General features: G+C 39.3%; 1 protein-coding gene across 7 annotated transcripts in view; it reads right to left on the minus strand.

Moving 5' to 3' along the window:
• Positions 1-19845, minus strand: part of LOC146689180 (epidermal growth factor receptor substrate 15-like 1) — a 52457-nt gene that overhangs the window by 25958 nt on the left and 6654 nt on the right. For 4 of the 7 annotated variants that reach the window (XM_085436096.1, XM_085436095.1, XM_085436093.1 and 1 more), the window contains exons 4-18: positions 19237-19284; positions 18906-19001; positions 18645-18713; positions 17257-17382; positions 16690-16749; positions 15524-15766; positions 14251-14408; positions 12889-13045; positions 11846-11908; positions 8709-8794; positions 3970-4042; positions 2964-3125; positions 2458-2655; positions 1845-2024; positions 1205-1310 (exon numbers count right to left, since the gene is read on the minus strand). In XM_085436096.1, coding sequence (XP_085292222.1) covers positions 1205-1310; positions 1845-2024; positions 2458-2655; positions 2964-3125; positions 3970-4042; positions 8709-8794; positions 11846-11908; positions 12889-13045; positions 14251-14408; positions 15524-15766; positions 16690-16749; positions 17257-17382; positions 18645-18713; positions 18906-19001; positions 19237-19284 — 1825 coding nt within the window. The remainder of the gene's footprint in view (positions 1-1204; positions 1311-1844; positions 2025-2457; positions 2656-2963; positions 3126-3969; positions 4043-8708; positions 8795-11845; positions 11909-12888; positions 13046-14250; positions 14409-15523; positions 15767-16689; positions 16750-17256; positions 17383-18644; positions 18714-18905; positions 19002-19236; positions 19285-19845) is intronic. The other 3 variants (XM_085436098.1, XM_085436094.1, XM_085436100.1) reach the window with 1 other exon arrangement.

A 19845-nucleotide genomic window follows, 5' to 3' on the forward strand; every position in this document is an offset into this window, starting at 1 on the left:
GCTGACGTCAGAATGTTGTAATAAAAACATAAAAACATCTACGTTTTTGTACAGCCCTTGGCCTTTGGGGGGAGTTGCACAAACTGAGTGCTCTTGTTTTAACTTCTGTAACTTGACTGTGTCATGACTGTGGATGAAAGGAGCAACTATAAAGTTTGCTTTTATTCATGTTCAGTCAAAGAGGTGCTTTGATTAAAAACTCAGCTTTTTCCCAGTAACGTGTTTTATGGCAATTACAGTAACAAACACTGCTGGAAAACTGGAAACTAGAATAAAGTCTTTTTTCGCTCAACCTGAGCTCACGGTCTCTATGGCAACTCTGACAGCATTGCCACTGATTATTGATCATTATCACTTCCACAGTCAACTGTCAGTTTTATTATTGGGATGTCAGCAACTCGGGGTGAGCGGATGATGAGGCACATAGTAGACAGAGGTCGCCAACTTTCTGCAGTCAGTTGCATCAGACCCCCAAACTTCAAGTACTCGTCAAATCAGATCAAGAACTGTGCATAGAGAGCTTCATGCAATCTATTTTCAAAGCTGAGCAGCAGCTTACATGCCTTGCATCACCAGATGCTGTGGTGTAAAGCCCACTGCCACGGGACTCCACAGATGTTCAAACAACATCATTTATCAAATCAGTTTTCAGAGAGACAGGTGCTGCCTATACTGTATCATGCTGAGATATTTGTGGGTTGCCGTTGACAGCACTAACTGTTGCCTGCTGTTTAGCCTGCAAGTTGTTGCTCACCACAGTCACCAGCCTGCCACTCTTCACCTAAACCCATGCCCACACTTTGATCTTCATGAGGGCTGGATGAACTTCATCACCAGAGTCAAAAGTTATCCGGTTTACATGGTGTATAAACCATTGTTGTACTTAACTTTAAAAAATATTGTAATGGGTCACTCCAATACATAAATGCCTATATTAAAAGAGACTATGTGTTGTAGTCTCATGTCGGTATTACTGTAGGGTCCACCTTACAATCTAAAATGCCTTGAGGAGACTGTTGTTGTGATTTGGCGTGATCCACACACTCATCAATCATCTTTAGACACTCATTCACCCATACTCCCAACATGCAGTGCAGTAAAGAGAGGAGAGGATAGCAGAGGAGAGGAATAAGCCACTTGTATTAAAAGATTAAGAGGAACACTTAGAGATGGTGATGCAGTGAAAGTTAAGGGGGATGACAACCTTTGAATGGGTCTGTTTTGAAGGGGTCTTCAGACTGGAAGGGGTCAGTGGGAAGCCCCTGAGGTTGACTGTTAAACACAGATGGCTTCACTTTGAATGGGTCCTCCTGTGGAAATGAGAAAGCCAAAGAGAGAGAGAGAGAACAGAAGCTTTTATCATCTCTTCTGCTGTGGACAAACAGAATATTTAGATATGTATGCATGATATGTATAGGTTTTATTTCATTTGTTGTATTTGTACGAGTAATGTGAGCACATATCATAACATATACATCCATGGGATCAGATTCACTACAGCTTTATGCGTTCTGTCACACAAGCTGTATCTTTGCTTGTCAAAAACAATATAACACTTGGTTGCATATGCATTTAATAGAAGGTCATGTAAAATTTAAGAAGGCATATGAATGAAGTTTGCTTAAATACTTGTGATGGCATACAAGATGAGTTAAAAAGAATTAAAAAGAAATCCACACTACAATTGTGAATATGGAACTTCACAAATGAAAAAGGTAACAACGATCGGGCACAACAAACGAGCACCAGGTCTACCCAGGACTATAAAACCAAATCCTATGACCTTAATAAATGTTACACAGCACACTGGAAAATAAAAGCACACCTCTATCAAAGATCCTGACCTGTACTGCTCTCACCATGGCTGGAAATCCTCCATTCTCTCGGTCACTGAAGCCTTCACTCATGTCAGCCAAGTTGGTCATGCTGCCTCCATGGTTTCCATTCAAGGTGCTGTTGTACTGCTCAATGCTTTTAGACACTTCCTGTTGACTATCTTGAATCTGTGACAGCTTGCTGCGAGCCTGCAAGGTATACATACAAGCAAGCACAGCACAGAAATAATGTTTTTTGGCATAGCTATGAAAAACACTGCTTAGAGCAAAAAAAAGGTTTCCACTGAAATTGTACAAATATAATACAAGAACTGAATTCAACATCAACTTGTGGATGTTATAAAACAATAATGGAAACTGCACTATGTGTGTGTGTGTGTGTGTGTGTGTGTGTGTGTGTGTGTGTGTGTGTGTGTGTGTGTGTGTGTGTGTGTGTGTGTGTGTGCGCGCGCACAGTGGCTGGCAGGAAACAGAAGACACACCACACCACAGCAGCTGAGACAAACATACACAATTGGTTCCTCTGACTTAATTGACAAGATAAAGAAATGGATTAAACATTCTGGTGGTGCCCCCTGTTGACATTCTTTAGACATACACATTAACAGGACCTATGCCCTACCTGGTTGATCTCATCCTGGGTTGCTTTCAGAGACTTGATGATGGTCTCTAGTTGAATCTTGCCTGCGGCCAGGCTTTGCTCCAGCTGATTCTCCTCTTGTTGCAGCCGGCCCAGGTCAGCCTTGGCCCGGCTCAACTCTTCTTCCTGGTTTAGCAAGTCTGACTCCTGGGAGTGGATTTGAGTCTGGAGGCTTGAGATCTGAAGGCAGAAAACGGTGGCATAAAGAATTGGGTCAGAGGTTAAAACCTGCCAAGAGACCACTCTGTGCTCGTTGCTAATTATTTTACATTAATCTGTTTGATTTCTTCTTTTCTTCTATTTTGCATCATGCTAGTTATCTCAAGGTAATTTTGACTTCAACAAACAAACACTGAAAACAGCATATTAGAAATTGAATACATTAATTTTCAGGTATTTTGATTCTGTGATTGTTGTAGAATAACTGAGGCAGTACTCCACAAAGGGGAAACTTCTACATTATCAGCATCCTTCTCTCTCTCTCTTACCATCTGAGACTCTTCCTGGCACTTAATCCGGACTTCATTCAACATGTCTTCTAATTTGTGTTTCTGCTGGTCCATCTCCTCCAGCCGGTCCTGGGCATCTTGTTTCTGAGCTTCTAACTCCTGCAGGCTGGTTGTCTCTCTGTCCAGGTCATTCTGCATTTCCTGATAGACAATAACAACTGTTGTTGTGATTTGGCGCTATATAAATAAAATTGAATTGAATTGAATTGAACTGAACTGAATTGAATTCCAGATATGCTGCCCTGTACTTCAACAAAACTGGGCTGGGTGAACACATTCCCTGATACCTCATTATATTTGCTGGGCTTCAAATTTCTCTGAGTGGATTGCAATAGAGATCTTTCTGGGAAAGCTAGGAGAGGGAGAATGTGCTTCTATATAAATGAAGGTTGGTGTCACAGCGTTGAAAAAACCACAAACCCTCATATATTGTATATATACACACACTTGATCAATAAAGCTGATTCTGAGGCTAACAGCTCTTTGGGAACCACCTTGTTAGTTCAAAATTACAATTCTACACATGTTAAACTGTGTTGTTTTTGGACATTTTGTAGATTCACCTAATAACATGGGAACAAATTATTTCTCTTCGTAACAAACTGATAGTAACAAAGTACCTACAGATACAATTTAAAATTGGTTCCTTTAGTTAGGTGCTTTTTTTTAATCCTTGAATGACTCATAGTTCAGTGTTAAGTGGCTGAACAAATAAAAAGAAATATTCCCCTGAAAATGGTCAAGAACTGTACTGAAAATGAGTAAAAATGCAGTCAATGTTCAAAGAAAAACTTTAAAAGGCCTTGAGAAAGCCTATACAAGTACTGCTCAAGGCCAATTTAAAAAAATAAATAAAACATATTACAATATAAAGAAATGAACGGTGGCTGAGTATTATACACGTACATCAAGGACAGAGTGTCTCAATTTTATGTTGAGTCCACATCCAGTTGCTACCAACTGACAAAAAACAAGCTGTCCTCACCTGCACCTCGGCACTCTTATGTCTGATAGCCTCCTCTGCTTCCCTGATGTCCTGCTCAAGAGTGTACTTCTCCCTGGACAAAACCAGAAACATTCACACAAACACAGGCACATTGATTTTCTTATTTTAAAGGTTTATAATATGTATATAAAATAATTACAGAATAAGAATAAATAAATGAAAAGTGTATTTCACTGGTGCCAATTTTAAAAAAAACTTTGTGTGCAACTTGACAGAAGAATCATATAAAAGGTATTTTTATTTCCCAAAACAAAATAAGCACATCTATGTCTGGCAATGGATTCAGGTCAGGCCAATGTGTTGTTACATGAGGCCGGGCATTGTCAGGCACCATGAGGAGCCACGGACCCACTATACCATGTCTGATAATGGGTCAAAGGATTTCCTACTGATGAGTAATGGTAGTCAGGGTGCTGTTGCCTAGCCTGTAGAGGTCTATGCGTCCCTCCATGGATGGATTTTGCACTTAGACTGCAGGCTTTCTAGAGTATTTAAATGTAGAATGGGACGCAGAGCCTTCAGCTTTCAGGCCCCTGTCCTGTGGAACCAGCTTCCAGTTTGGATTTGGAGGGAAGACATCCTCACTACTTTTAAGATTAGGCTTAAAACTTTCCTTTTAGATAAAGAATACCGTTAGGGCTGGATCATGTGACCTTGATACTTCCCTTAGGTTGCAATAGCTCTAGGAGGCTGCTGGGGGATTCCCATGAGGCACTGAGTTTTGCTGCTGGGGGAGTGTTTCCTCTTCACACTTTTTTTTTTCCACTTACTATGTGTTTAAACAGCTCTCTGCATTTAATTATTAGTTATTATTAATGTCTGGCTCTCTTACACAGTGTGTCTTTGACCTGCCTTCTTCCCCTAACCCCAACCAGTCGCAGCAGATGGTTCTTCCTTTTATAAGGGGTTTTTCTATCCGACTGTCACCAAAGTGCTTGCTCAGAGGGGGTCATTGTTGGGGTTTTCTCTGTTTACTTTGTATTATTGTTGGGTCTTTACTTTACAATATAAAGTGCCTTAAGGCAAATTTTGTTGTGAGTTGGCAACACATAAATAAAACTGAATTGAGCTGAACTGGACATGCCTCTCATCACCATTGTTGACCTACTCCTAAATTAAACCTGCTCCCATCTATGAAAAACATCGGACGTCAGTGGTGGACCTGCAATTCTGGTATTCTGTGGAAAATGCTCTTCGGGCTCCGTGGTGCTGGGCAGTATAGGGCCTACAGCTATTGTATTGATGCCCGTTTCTGATTGTGTGGTCAGAGATATTCACACCAGTCATTTTGTAGGGCTCATCCTGTTCCTCCTTGCACAAGGGAGCAAACGCCAGTCCTGCTGATGGGTTAAGGACCTTCTTTAAGCCTGTCCAGCTTTCCTAGAGTAACTGCCTACCATCTAGAATCCTCTCCATGTTCCTGGAACTGTGCTGGGAAACATAGCAAACCTTCTGAGAAGGGCTCATATTGGTGTGCCATCATGGAGGAGTTGGACTACCTGTGAAACCTCTATAGCGACCAGGTATTGCCTCATGGTATCAGTTGTGACCCTGTCCCTAGGCAAATGCATAACTAGTGAAAAAACATTCAGAAAACATAAAGAAAAAAAAATCTCAGTGGTCTCTACCTGTAAAACCACTCCTGTTTTGGCAGTTGTCTTATTGTTGCCCCTCTAGTGCACCTGTTATTAATTTCATTAACACCAAAGCAGCTGAAACTGATTAACAACCAACCTCTGCTGCTTAACTCACCAGATCAATTAACCAGAAATTTAATTGCACTGATGCTATATTCTGTGGGGTTTTTAATATGTTTTTGAGCAGTATTTAAACATTACACAACAAAAAGATAGGTAAGATAGACACTGCTCACTCTGTGTCATTTGAATGCAAGTCCATTTTAGTATATTTAGTAATAAGTAGCCAGTTTGTTACCTGAGAGTATTCCACTGGGTATAGGCAAGAGTGCTGACGCAGCATAGTGAATAAGTAGTGAACAAACAAAAAATTTGATAAAATACATGCATCAAAGGAAGAGTGGATAGCTGTGTGTTTGGCTGACTGGGTGGCTAAGTAGGTAGATGGATGCATGGATGATGGATGCATGGATGGATGGATGGATGGATGGATGGATGGGTGGATAAGCAGGTGGGTGAACTAATGAAAAGCAGATCTGTGTAATTATGTTTATGTCAAAAGTCACACATGAGGGGAAACATAATCACAAGCAAATTAAAGTAAATTCAACAACCCATGTGCATAGATCTCAGCAGCCACATGCACAACGAAGCCATTGTGCGTAACAGTGTCTACTTTGCAAGCACTGCAGCAAATTCATGGTCTCATAACTTGCTCGCTTGAATTAACCTGAACTGACAGTTTGTAAGGCAGAGCCCTAAGAACGAGGGGCCTTAATATGACTAAATCACAGTCTCAGTAATGGACAGGTGCTATTTACTGGTTTAAACCAAATTATCCTGTGTGTGCAGCATGCATTATTTACTATTACAGTTATCTTTTGCTGTAAAGCAGTAATGAAATCTGTCTACTGAAGACTACTTTAATGCTCAAGTAATCTTAAAAACCCTGGGACTATAAGTCAAGCTCAGAATACTCTGCACTCCTGTCCCATTAGTCTATTGTACACTATTTTATACCTTTTGTGACCATTAAAAACAAATAAATAAAAAGAACACTCTTAATGAGAATCAGGATGCTGCACAAAATAAAGACATATAAACTTGCAAACAAAAAGTTGATTAGTCTGCAGCAAACACATGTAATTGAACCATCACTAAAAGGGAAAGCTTTCAGAAGCCACTGATAAGTCAGTTCATCCAACAGCACACAGTAGAAATTACAGCTGTAGTTAAACTGGCAAACTTCATTCATTCAAGTCAACAAATCAAGACAAGTACTTACTGACGTGTAGCACAGATCGATTCTCTCATAGTGATTTTTGATTTATTCACAGAATAATAATAAGACTATACAAAGGCAAATATGTGACTTTCACGTCCATTTAAAGCTTTAACTCTATTAAATTACATATAAAATAAACCAAATATAAGACAGTTTGTACTAGCGTGTGGTGTACACTTTAATGACTCAACAATTATTTAGACTTTAAAGGATATTTTAACGTAGAACATTTGTACTTCTACTTTAGTAAAAGTTTATTTTCACAGAATGTACATATATTGTAGTATTTCTACTTGTATACATGTATAGGATTTAGGATTGAAAACTTCTTCCACAACCGTGAACAGCTGATAATCAACATTACACCATGTGGGCTACACAATTTTGGTAGCCTGTTTATTCATGTTATTTGTAACATAAAACATGCACACAGTTTTCATCCCTGTTTCCCTGCATTTAAAGTACATCTAGGTACCTACCAAGATTTTCTCAATTCTTTAATACTGTTCTTGCTGGTTTCTTTATGAATACTAATCCTTAAACAACAATAGATATTGATGTGTGGCATTTCCCTGTCATTTCAGGTCAAGGGTAGAAGACCAGAATGACTGATCAACAACAGACATAACTAAAATGAAACCATGTGTTAACTAGCACAAAGATTACCACAAACCATGAAAAATTAGCGTGAGTTGCAGGCATTCCCAACTGCTCCCACTTTGTTATAATACCACTAATAGTTGACTGTGGAGTATTTATTAGCGAAGAAATTTCACAACTGGACACAGGTAGCATCCCATCACCTGAACTTCACTGAGATCCTGAGAGCAAACCTTTCACAAATGTTCGTAGAAACCATCTGTATGCCTAGGTGGTTGATTTTAAACACCTGTGCCCATGGAAGTGATTGGAACACCTGAATTGGATTGGTGAAGGAATACTTTTAGCAATATAGTGCATGCTGTTGCCTCAGTGTAACTTGGTGTCATGCAGTAAACTGAGCAACTCTATCACAAAGGCTGTGGTGGCAATGCTTTGAAAGTGACCAATCAGAATCAGAACCAGAGACACTTTATTCCCCAAGGGGCAATTAAGATTCACACCAGGACTCCTCTTCCTTTGGGTCCTGCCTTCCAAACTGTCAAAAGCAAGATTGCTTTAAGCAAAAATAATTCAGCTTTGAGTGAAGAGTTACCTTCAAGAGTGTGAATGTGCTGCAGAAATTGCAAAGCAGACACTCACATGCGTGATGGCTTCTTTGTGCACATGGCTGCTGAGTACTACATGCACAATATGATGAATTTATGAGTAATGGATTTATTTACACAAGTGACAATGAATACCTGCACGTATGAAATTTGGCTTTGATTATGTTTTTTTCTCGCAGGTGACCTTTGACATAAATATGTATACAGATAGAAAACAGTCTAAAGAGACTAAGGATGCAGTCTCTAAAAGCGTATTTGCACCCCACCCCACCATTTAGCAAGCTCTGCCTGTGGGTTATAGACATGGTTCAAATTCTAAAACTGGCCACAATAAAAGTAACTTTGGAAATGAGAATGCTGCTGCATAAAAATATAGTTAAAAGATGTCTTGTTGTTACTTCCAACATTATTTTGACAGGATAGAACGGTGACAGAAAAGGTAGAACACTGTTCTATGTGTTATTATGATTATACCAATGGATGGAACTGAAATGAATTAGAAGTCTTGATATTAATGTTAACAGTGGATTAGTGATGGAGCTTTTTTGGTACTGCAATTTTGGTACTGTTGATGACCCTGTTTGTTACCTTTGCAGCTGAGCGATCTCCTGGCTGATGTCATCCAACTCCTTGATGCCAGTGAACTCTCCTGAACCCACTGAACTAGAGCTGTCCTGTAAAAAACAGCAAAAAAGGACAAAATAAGAGACGGTCAAGTTGTCTCAACAAACACGATGAAGTAGGATGATGAAATGGCACCAAATGAGCCATGGCAGAATAGGCCAATGGAAGGAGAAAGAGGTAAAAACGGATAGGAGAAAAACTGAAGGTCAAGAAGAGGAGCAGCACGGAGGTGGGGCTATGTCTATCACCAACATGTGAGGGAGGTGTCACCACCAATGACAACCTGCAAAGGACAGGAAAGATTCAGGACTTTTCAATTTTATCTTCACCTCACCTTTAAAAAAAATCTATATTGGTCTACAACCAGTATTTTTCTCTCTAGCTTTGGGAATTGCAGAGTAACTTAATGGTACTATAACGTTATGTTACCTGCAATAAAAAATAAGACAACGATTCTGCAATGCTTTTATGTCTGTGTAACCTATTATGAAAAAAATGCATCTCGGAAGCATTGTGCTATCTTTGTTTTTATTACAGTTATTATGGCATTTAAATAAATTCTATCAATTCAATTCATTATCATCCCAATAATTACTCTCCACGCTGTCTGCCATTTATGCTTGCTTTTGATAAGCACCACAATGAAGAATCGTTAGTAAAGACTCTGGAGAGTAATATTGGTAAAAAAAAATACGTTTTAGAGTGCCTGCATGATTTAATATAACATCAAGACAGGATGTACCCCGTGAGAAGCGGGTTACATCCTGGACAGCTTGCCAGTCTGTCGCAAAGCTAACACAGACAGACAACAGACGACCATCCGTGCTCACACTCGCACTAACTGCCTTTGGACTTTTGGGAAGAACCCTGTACTTTTTTGCTGTGAAGCAACCATGCGCCACCATGCTACCCTTGTTATGCTTACATGCTGAGTGGAAGATATGTGTGTTGTCTGATCACACACATTTCACAACCAAATAAGCTTTCAGTGAAGTATTATAAAAAAAAGACTGCACATTTCCTGTCTTCATTGCAAAGATATGACTGGCATTTCTTCTATTAAAAATCCTTCTGAGTGGACCTGTCGTGATGCTGGATCTATGACACAGCATTTCTGTTTCTTCTGCTTTTTCTGGCATTGTTTAGGTTTCTGGTTTAATCATTTGCATTTCTAGTCCAGTTAGATATTTCCTGCTAAGGTTACATTTGTAGTTCTAGTCTTTTGTTTTGGTACTGTCCCTCCCTTGCATTCCACATTTCATGTCTAGTCTCCCTCGTCTTCATGTTTGTTTACTCGCCCGTGTCTGTTTTCTGATTACTTTCGGTCTTTCCGGTTGACTGTGTTCCCAAGTCTGTTTGATCCCCAGTCCCAGTGTTAAGTCCATATCTTAGTGTGTGTCTCTTGTTTTTATTTCAATAGTCCCTTGTCCTGTGCTTAGTGTATTCATTTTTACTTCCTCCATCGTTGTGTCAGATTACTTCCAGTCGTGTCGTGTTTCCCATCTTCTCATTACCCTCTGTGTATTTAGTCCTCTGTCTTCCTCTGCTGCTGTCACATCGTCCCACATGACTGTGTATTCTTGTGCGCTTCGTTTCCCTCTTCCATCTCTGTTCCAAGTTTGAGTTTCAAGTTTGTTGTTTCCAGTTCTCTCCCTTTCAGAACTGCCTTAATTCTTCATGGCACAGATTTAACAAGGTCTTGGGAACATTCCAGAGATTTTGGTCCATACTGACATCGCAGTATTACACAGTTGCCTGCTACACAGTCATGATGCAAATTTCCCGTTCTCGCTTTAACTTCCTGTCATGTTCAAGAAACCAGTTTTAGAAGATCTGAGCTTTGTGACATGTTATGTTATTCTGGTGGTAGCAGCTATCATAAGACGGATCCACTGTGGTCATAAATGAATGGACGGGGTGAGTAATAACCACTGACACAAGGCAGGATGGATCCATACCGTCATGCTGTTTATTTCAAATTCTGACCCTACCATCCACATGTCGCTGCGGAAACAGAGACTCATCAGACGTGGTAACATTGTTCCATTCTTGTGTTGTCAAATTTAGGTAACCCTGTGTGAATGCTAGGCTCAGTTACTGTTGCCTTCCTATTAGTCTGGCCATTCTCCTCTGACATCCCCAGTGTTGGCCATTTCTGGCCACAGAACAGACACTCACTAGATACTTTCTCTTTGTCTTTACTTTTCTTTCTTGTAAATCCTAGAAGTGGTTGTGTGGGAAAAGTAGATTAGATCAGTAGAATGGCAGATTCTGAAATACCCAAGCCAGTTTGGCACAAACAATGCCAATTAATGCCACATTCAGGGTAACTTAAATCACCTTTATTCCCCATTCTGATTCTCAGCTGAACTTTGACGTCTTAAAAAGTGCCACTGCGTAAATGCACGGAGCTGCTGCCATGTGATTGGCTGATCATATGTCTGTCATCAAAGAGTTCAACAGGTGTAATTAACCAAGTGTTTGGTGAGTAGATTGTATGTTTAAATAACTGTATCATATATCTGTTTTTGTTGTCATACTGCAACTAGTTTTGCGCGTTCAACTGAGTAGATGATTGCTGAATTGAGTTATTTACTGCAAGACCACAACTACAACTGCTACTAACAGATTTGAGCTTCCTTAAAAGACATCCTCAACAAAAAAGAACCAATTTTTCATCCAGTGATCCTGAATCTTGCCATGATCAAGACAGTTTACAGTGTGAGGCAATCTTACTGTACTGTATCGAAATGGAGAAAAAATTCTTGCAAATGCTTTCCAGGAATCAGTGAAAGCTGAAAGCATTTAGAAAGTAGTATGTTATAAGCCCATGTTACCTACCCACAACTTGAACATTATGGCCTAAGAGAGGAGGAAGAGGCGAAAGGTAGAAACGTTAGCAGCAAAGAGAGGATAGAACAGTGAGCAGTAAATGTCTTTGGTTTCACCAATTTAACCCTTCACAACATTTCCATTTTATTTTGACATGGGTCAGCGTTTGAGTTATTTTCCACTCCCAAGATAACACATGTAGCGGGAAATATGTACACCTTGCAGCCTGAGAAAGAGAAGAATAGGGAAGTAAAGAACAACTGACTCACCCGCCTCATTTCTGACAGAGCAGCCATCTCAGATCCCACTGGAGTAATGTATCCTGACATACTCTGAAACCACAGAGAAGGTGGTGGTGAAAAACAGCATCACGTCTCTGATGATGGTGTAAAAGTCAAGAGGTTTTATTGTCATTTCAACCAGTGAAATGTGTGTGTGTGTGTGTCAGTCCAGTCACTGAGTGTTCAGGAGTCTGACAGCTTGGGGGAAGAAACAGTCTGGCAGTGAGGGCCCAAATGCTCCGGTACCTCTTGTAAGAAAGCAGCAGGGTGAAGAGTGAGTGTGTGAGGGGTGCGTGGGGTCTTCCACAATGCTGCCGGCTTTGCGGATGCAGCGTGTGCAATACTTATAAACAGCAAACTTCTCTGATGATGGTGTAAAACAGCAAGCAAAGTAGCTTTATTCCATGTAAAAACAGAAACTTTTGAAAACCTTTTAAACAAGAGGGACTTTGATTACATTATGTCCCACCAGAGAAGAAATAATCATGGCTTAACAGTGATGACAAAAGCACATTTTGATTAAAAAAACAACAACTAGGCTTTAGGCTACAGGTCATTGTAAAATGTATATAATATAATAATAAACTCAACAAACTTGAAACTCATAAACTTACATTTTATTCACAAAGATACTCATAAAACATGTCTAATGTTTAAACTAAGAAAATGTTAATATTAGCTCACTTTGAATTTGATGGCAGCAGCATGTCTCAACAAAGTTGGCATGGGAGCAACAAACGCTAACGGGCTAACGCATTATCTTGTTAACGTGTTAGCGTCGAGCAGCCCCACGCACGGGGCGATCCGCGTTAACTCGCTAACGGGGATTTGCCGCGTTAATGCGGTTATGGCGTTAACGTCATTTTAACGATAGTGCACTGACAGCACTAGTTTTTATGTTTTATTGTGAATTAAAACAGGTGAGGTACAATGTAGGTCTCACTGTGACAGCCAATACTATATCATGCAAGCTGGGGATGTGAATATGTCGACATTAGCACACCTTTAACAGCTTTGATGATGCTACTTACTGGTAGTGGAGTGCTTCTTTCAGAAGGTGGAATCATATCAGCAGTCAGGGATTGTGGAGGATCAATGCCCTTACTGACTTTCTGCTGGATAAGATGCATGGAGAGGGCAAACTGCTCCCTGGTCAGCTTGCCTATCTGTCTTGTATCTGCTAAAGCCCTGCGAGAAACAACATAATCGACAGAGACACATTCAGTTCATTCAGTTAACCTCAGCTTTTATATTGCAAAGGTTCAGTCTAATAAAAATACAAAGGAAATGAACCATATCAAGTCTAATAGAAACAAAATAAAGCAGCTCCAAGTTCATTTTTCAATGTCACGTTTGGCACATTTTTTGGGCAGAGCTATGGTACTATAATAATTTTCACCCAGTAATATCTCAGCAAACTAACAACTGGATGTGTCCTTCTTGTTAGCAAAAACTTCAATCAAGGATTTGTGATAAGTGGCAATATCTGCGGAGCTCTTTTTTCTGGTCCTGGAATCTGCTGTGGAGGAATTTTGGCAGCTCTTCTTGGCAGAATTATTTTAATCTTAATTCAGGCACATGAGAGAGTTTTCTGGCGTTTTGTTTTTTTTTGTTTTTTTTTAATCATGGTTTGGCGTGTATGACCCAGTACTCTGGATTAGATTTTTTTTTAGTTCTGTTTATGATTATTGTGTGTTTCTGAATAGTTTGTTCTTTGTTTTGGTAATTTTGAGTTTTCTATCCTAGGATATTTCTCCTCTTTGTTTTATTCTCAGTTTTTGTTATGTCTCCACCATTTGTAATTTGTTATTATCGCTAACTGTTTATAGTTAATTCCCTAAATCTCATCTTTCCTGCCTCCTGTGTTCCCCTTATCTGTTGACTCTTCGTTTCCTCTATCTTTGCTTAATCTGTGTCTCGTTACCCTGGTGTTTGCCATATCTCTGATTACCTCAGTCTAAGGCCTTAAAGATGAAGACAATAGCTCATCTATAAAGTATTTGTCAGAATTTTCCCAAATGCTTTTTTAAAAACACAGCAATGTGTGTAAACCAAAATGTATGATTCCGGTAGGTCTTGTTTACCTGAATGAATATAGTCATTATTTAAAAACTGCATTTCTTCTTTACTCTGGTTATTACATTTTATTTGATGATCTAAATCAACCAAGACAAATATGCAAAAAACAATTTTTCACAGTACTGTATTTATATCTCTCATAATGGACTGCCAACATTTTCAAACATTTTGCATCACCAATTGCAATTGACGTTTTAAATATAAAATTCAGTTTTTGTTTTTTTAAACGTATCAATTATTGCACTGCTAATTAATAGAAATGATGAATATTAGTGTCTGCAGAAAACTGAGAAGAATTGTGGTTGAGTTCCTACCATATATGGGCAAGAAGAGTCTGAGAAAGTCCAGATTGCATGAAGATCTCCTTTACTTCCTGTCCACTGACAAAACCATCCATGTCAGCATCCGTCTTCAGGAAGATATCGTCATAGCGGCCACGCTCTGACACAGGGACCACCCAGTTCACCGAATGCTGAAAGAGACAAAGACTCACACTATGTCATTTTTTTATTTTTGACTCTGAATCAACCCTGTTAAAACTATCTGCAAATCATTTACCTAGACTTGCAACTTTTGCATGTATGATTAACTATGGTTCTCATTCTTTTCAGGAGATCACTTTACATAATACATACATGCATACATACATACATACATACATAAGCATTGCACATCAGAGAAATGAACCTACAGAGACTTAGAGAGCTCCAACTCTTTAGGTCTCTATAGGGAGTTTGACTGGAATCATCACAGTTTGAGTGCATGAGAATATAAAATAATGGCTCAGGAAAGAAAAAAGTAATGTAGCCTTACCTGCATTGTTATGACAGTATACTTGACCAAACAGTAACTGCCTGTTACTTTTTAAAGGGTCTACTTAAACACATCAACCTGCATTCACAAGAATTTTAGTAAAGTTGTCCTCAGACTGTCACCAAATCTCAAACTTATCCGAGAGTTTTAATAGATTTAATTTGAAATTCGTTCTGCTAAACGATTCACTGTTTACATCAAGACTTGTTCAAGTTCAACTTAAGTTAACAACTGAGACTTGATGTCTCAGGGCGAGAGCAGGATGGTAAAGAATAAACTCCATCAATAACAAAAGCAGCTGCATCATTATGGCAACACAACTTTGGCTCTTCGCAAGTATCTGCACAGACAGCATGCTAACGCTAAGCAGGCCAAGAACCTGAATCCTGGCCCCAAAACTTCAACAGGTAACAAACAAATGTATACGTTTCTACCTGTTTGAATTCATTTTCCTAATCAAGGATTTGACCCTTTTCAAATCCTTTTTAATAGTATCCTTTGTAATTCTAGGCTACTTGGTGCACAATGATGGTGGAAAATATGAATTAACAATTTTAGCATAGCCGATCTGTTGTGATAATGAGAGAAAAGTGAAGCTGCTGATTTACCAGTCAGACTACGTTCCTCACCTATGGTCACAGGCTATGGGTAGTGAAATACAAGTGACAGAAATGAGGCCCTGGGACTAAACCAGGAGTAATTGGAGAGATTATTTCTCTTGGCTAGCATGGGAATGACTTGGTGTCCCCTTAAATTTTTTAGAATGTTTATTACCTGTCCAGACTTGAGTGTGTGTTTGGGTGACAGGCTGCCAGTGCTGTTGAGCGAGTTCATGCTGCCGTGGGAGGGTGTGGAACGTAGAGAATCTTTAGGTGGAGGAGGGCTTGCAGGCAGTCCAGGTAAAGAGCTGGCCACAGAGCTGAGACTCTTCTTCCTCTTAGATGGAGGGATGAGAGCAGAGGGGAGGAGTGCAGGAACAGGCTCTTTTTCCAAGGCCCGGTACACCAGGTGCATGGCCTAGGAGAGAATATCAAGCTAATACTACATATTTACTGGTTCACATACTCCTGAATGAAATGAGTTATGTCCCAAACCTGTTATTTTGCCAAAAGTCCAAACATGAAAGCCTCACTAGATTGCTCCTAACTTGCGCTGCCACCTCAGAATTAATTCAATTTTATCTATACAACAAACAGCAACAGTCACCTCAAGGTGCTTGATTGACTTCATCAGTGGCGATACTCAATTCTTGTTCACCTGAATCACATTAAATCTTTTGTCTATTGGGTAATAATGAAAAAACAATCAGTTCTTTCTCTACTTATACTCATAATTCATTTATCTTGTTATTAAAGCTGAGACATGACCATTTTTTCCATATGTTGAAACACTGGCTTGTAGGCACGCACAGTTATTTCCAGCTAGAGACAGTCACACAGCACGAGAGCTTTTTGTACCTTGAGTCAAAATTCTGTTCTCTTCTTTCCTAAAACTAAATTATTTGTGTTCATCATATGTGCACGATCCCTACAGTCAAACATGGGGTTTGAGTTTTCTTTCAAGCAACCCTACAAACAGTTCTCTCTTGCCAGTCATGAACTTGATCTCCAGAATTCCTGTTAACCAGTCATTCACATTACTTGAAACTAGAGAAGCAGTGATCTCTTACCCTTCTCTTCTTATCATTTTGTATTTACTTGGGTTATCATTGTCTAATATTTAAATGTGATAAATGTGCGAAAAAGTTTAAAAACTACTTTTTCAGCTGAAAAGGTTAAAAAGTACTGTATTCTTTCTCAAGATATTTGTAATACAGTTTGAGCGTTAATTTTAACCATTGCGGAGATAAGTATTTGTTATATTCACATAACGTTTCAAAGAAACAGATATTGTCGGTCAAACTTTTGCATATCAATGTTAATCAGATGAGTATCACTCACCACTGCAAACTCATCTTTGTCTAGATGGCCATCCTTGTCTATGTCACTCAGGTCCCAAACCTAACAGTAAGAAATAAACACGATTAGTGAGATGACCAATGATAAATGAAAAGGTAACTAAAGTACAATACATTCAATTTCTTCAGAAAAAATACTATTTTCTAACAGTTCATGACATTATCGGGTGCCTGTCACTTGGGAGATAGAGCAGGTCAACTACTAATCAGAAGGTTGGTGGTTTGGTTCTTGGCTGCTCCCACTCTGCATGCCAAATAATACAAGTGGCTCTCCGATGCATGAATGTTAGATAGAAAGCACTTACTTAGAAAAAAACAGTACTTGTATGAGTGGGTGTGAAGCTTTGAGTGCACAGGTAAAGTAGAAAAGTGCTACTTAAGACCCAGTGCATTTACCGTTTACATTCATATAACTGAATGTTTCTGAAAGAAAACCCATTACATTCTGCCTTCAGTATTTTAAAGCTTCAACACAAACCAAAACGCCATGTTTACGCATCCTTGGGCTTCTTCTTAAGTCCAAAACAAAAATCCTAATTGGACTAAATACCTTCCCAAGGACATCCAGAGGTAGCTTGGAGTTGATTAAGACTGGGCGGACTTTCTCTCCTGACAGCAGGCCGTTGACTGGAACCAGACTTTCAAAAATCCCATCAAATTTATTCTTCTCCTCTGGCTACAAAGCAAAAGACACACTATTTATTTCAAAAGCTTAAACATCTTGTGTTTATTCATACCATAAAGACAAACGTTGCTTTCCCAAATACAATTTTTGGAGCTTGGAGATATGATGGCAATCATCTGCTACAATTTGAGGCTTTGCACAGAGGGGGTTTCTTAAATTATACATAAGCTAAACATAGCTTGTGCTAAATTTAAAAAAGAAGTCATAACTCATAAGCAAAGTTAACACAATGTATGCCATGTGATGCACAAACTCTGAGTGCTGCCAAAGCAAGAGCACAAACAGGTTTTTCGTTTGTGTAAAAGCAAAGTATCTGAATATTACAACGTTGTTAAGTTTTCGTGCAAAAAAATTGTGCATTCTGTAATTAAGCAGGTATATGTGTGATTCTATAACTCTGACAAATCACTCTACACATAAATGAAAGATAATGGATGAAGTTTACATCAAAAAGAAAGTTAAGCTATGTACACACTGTAAGGGATCCACAACGATGTGGCAACCACCTACCGTAAAAAGTGAATGTCATTCAGCAGCGTCAAACAATTACAGGCCGCAGCAACAGGAAGTGGGCGGGACCTGAGATAAACTTTTCTAAATTTTCAGGCATGTGACTGAAGTAACTACCAATGAGAGCAAAGAATACAGGTCTTTGTTTTCAATTCAGTTTAATTTTAGTTAGTTGCCAGAGTTTCTTGTTTCAGTTCTATTTTCAATTTTTTAAAACGTTTAGTTTTTATTAGTTTCAGTGTTATTTTTTATTTTATTTATTGAGATATTTTATTTATGAAAATCAGTATAGACATTACACTATAAACATGACTTTTTGAATACAGTCGACACACGTGCTTGTAGAAATCCAAAGCCTGGATAAAAACATCTGTCAAACCTTCATCAGCCAGTTTGAGAAAACAAATTTTGACCACATTAAGGCGATGCTGGAGTGAGGCTCTGGTGACAGGAATAACCCACACTATTTTTCACACCCTCTTTGTCAGGACTCAAATGATCAATAGTCAGTTAAAGACCCTCGGGACCACCTTCAAAGGGGGCAGCCCCCAGTAGGGGTTTATTACCTGGGATTTTACAAACAAAGAAACCTCTTGGATGAGAGGCAAAACATCTTCATAAAACTAAAGACATTGAGTTGCCTTCTTTTCAATCTCTCAAGGCCATTCTGTAATTATTGCTTTACTTCAACATCTCAAAGTCTGCGTCAGTGTGTGTGTGTGTGTGTGTGTATTTGTACACACCCTGACAGCCCAGTGCGATTCAGCAGGAACAGAGGCTGTGCTGCTTAGAGATGGGCTGCTGGTGTCCTTCTGCAATCACACGTTACAGTGATCATTTTCCAACTTTCAAGAAAAGGTTTAATAATATAATGAATTGAAATGAGTATGACAGAGTCTGTTCATCTACAAAATGAATATGAGCAAAAGAATTATAATTCTAGTAAGCTGTAGTTTCTGTATACAAAATATGACAGTTTTTGCTCGAATGAGGAATACACTCACAAACTTCGGAGGAGGGACTGTTAGGCTGAGACTGGACAAGCTGACTTCCAGACTGTTCTGAGCACAGGCAACCAGTCGTAGAGCCACATAAAACCCCTGAGTAAGAAAACAAAGTGCTTCCCATTGTGTCCTTCACATGTAGTATTAAAAAGACTTCTACCAATTGCTTTTATTAATTAGAACAACAGTATGTCTAAGAGAATTAAACATATTCTCCTCCATGCTCTCAAAAGTACATTTTTATTACTGTTTCTTTGGACAGTGTGATGTAGATCAATCTGTATATGTTTGCTTTTGTTTATTTACAATCATCTCTAAAACTCTACCTCACCTGTTTGTCCAAGTAGCCTTTGCCATCAGGATCAGCCAAATCCCAGATCTGAAACACAACGCACAAGTACATGATTAAAGGTTAAATAAACAAATGAAAAGATGAAATGGAAAAATAACATTATCAACCATTAGTCTTACGTTACTGTGATTTAGCTGAGTATGTGAGCTGTGCCCAGAAAAAACAGGAGGCTCAATAGCATGTGGAAGAACCAAACACAGCCACAACACTCACCCAGTCTTCATGGTGGTCGCCTGCTTGGTCAAACAATACTGTTGCAAGTCAGCCAGTGTAGCTGTGTTGTTCACTCTGGCACAAACAGCACGTCCTGATACCACAACTGTTCAATGGGCCTGAGGTCAGGACTGCAGCGGGCCATTCCCCCCTCTCCACTCTCAAATTCTAATGGTAGTGTCTGATAAACCCCGCTCTACTGGGGTCAGCGGTGGCATCTTGCAGGACATAGTATGGTCCCAGAATGTGACGATATAGGACTGCAACTGGTTGCAGAATCTCATCTTAATATTTCTCTGCATTTTAACTGCTTCCAATTCTGACAAGCCTTCTTATCACAGAGAAAACTGTGTATCACTGATAGAATAGAGACTG

Source organism: Copadichromis virginalis, linkage group LG17, assembly GCF_057382275.1.
Source record: "Copadichromis virginalis isolate Kocher_CV1m ecotype Utaka linkage group LG17, C_Virginalis_male_GT1.1, whole genome shotgun sequence".
NCBI classification, from domain to species: domain Eukaryota; kingdom Metazoa; phylum Chordata; class Actinopteri; order Cichliformes; family Cichlidae; genus Copadichromis; species Copadichromis virginalis.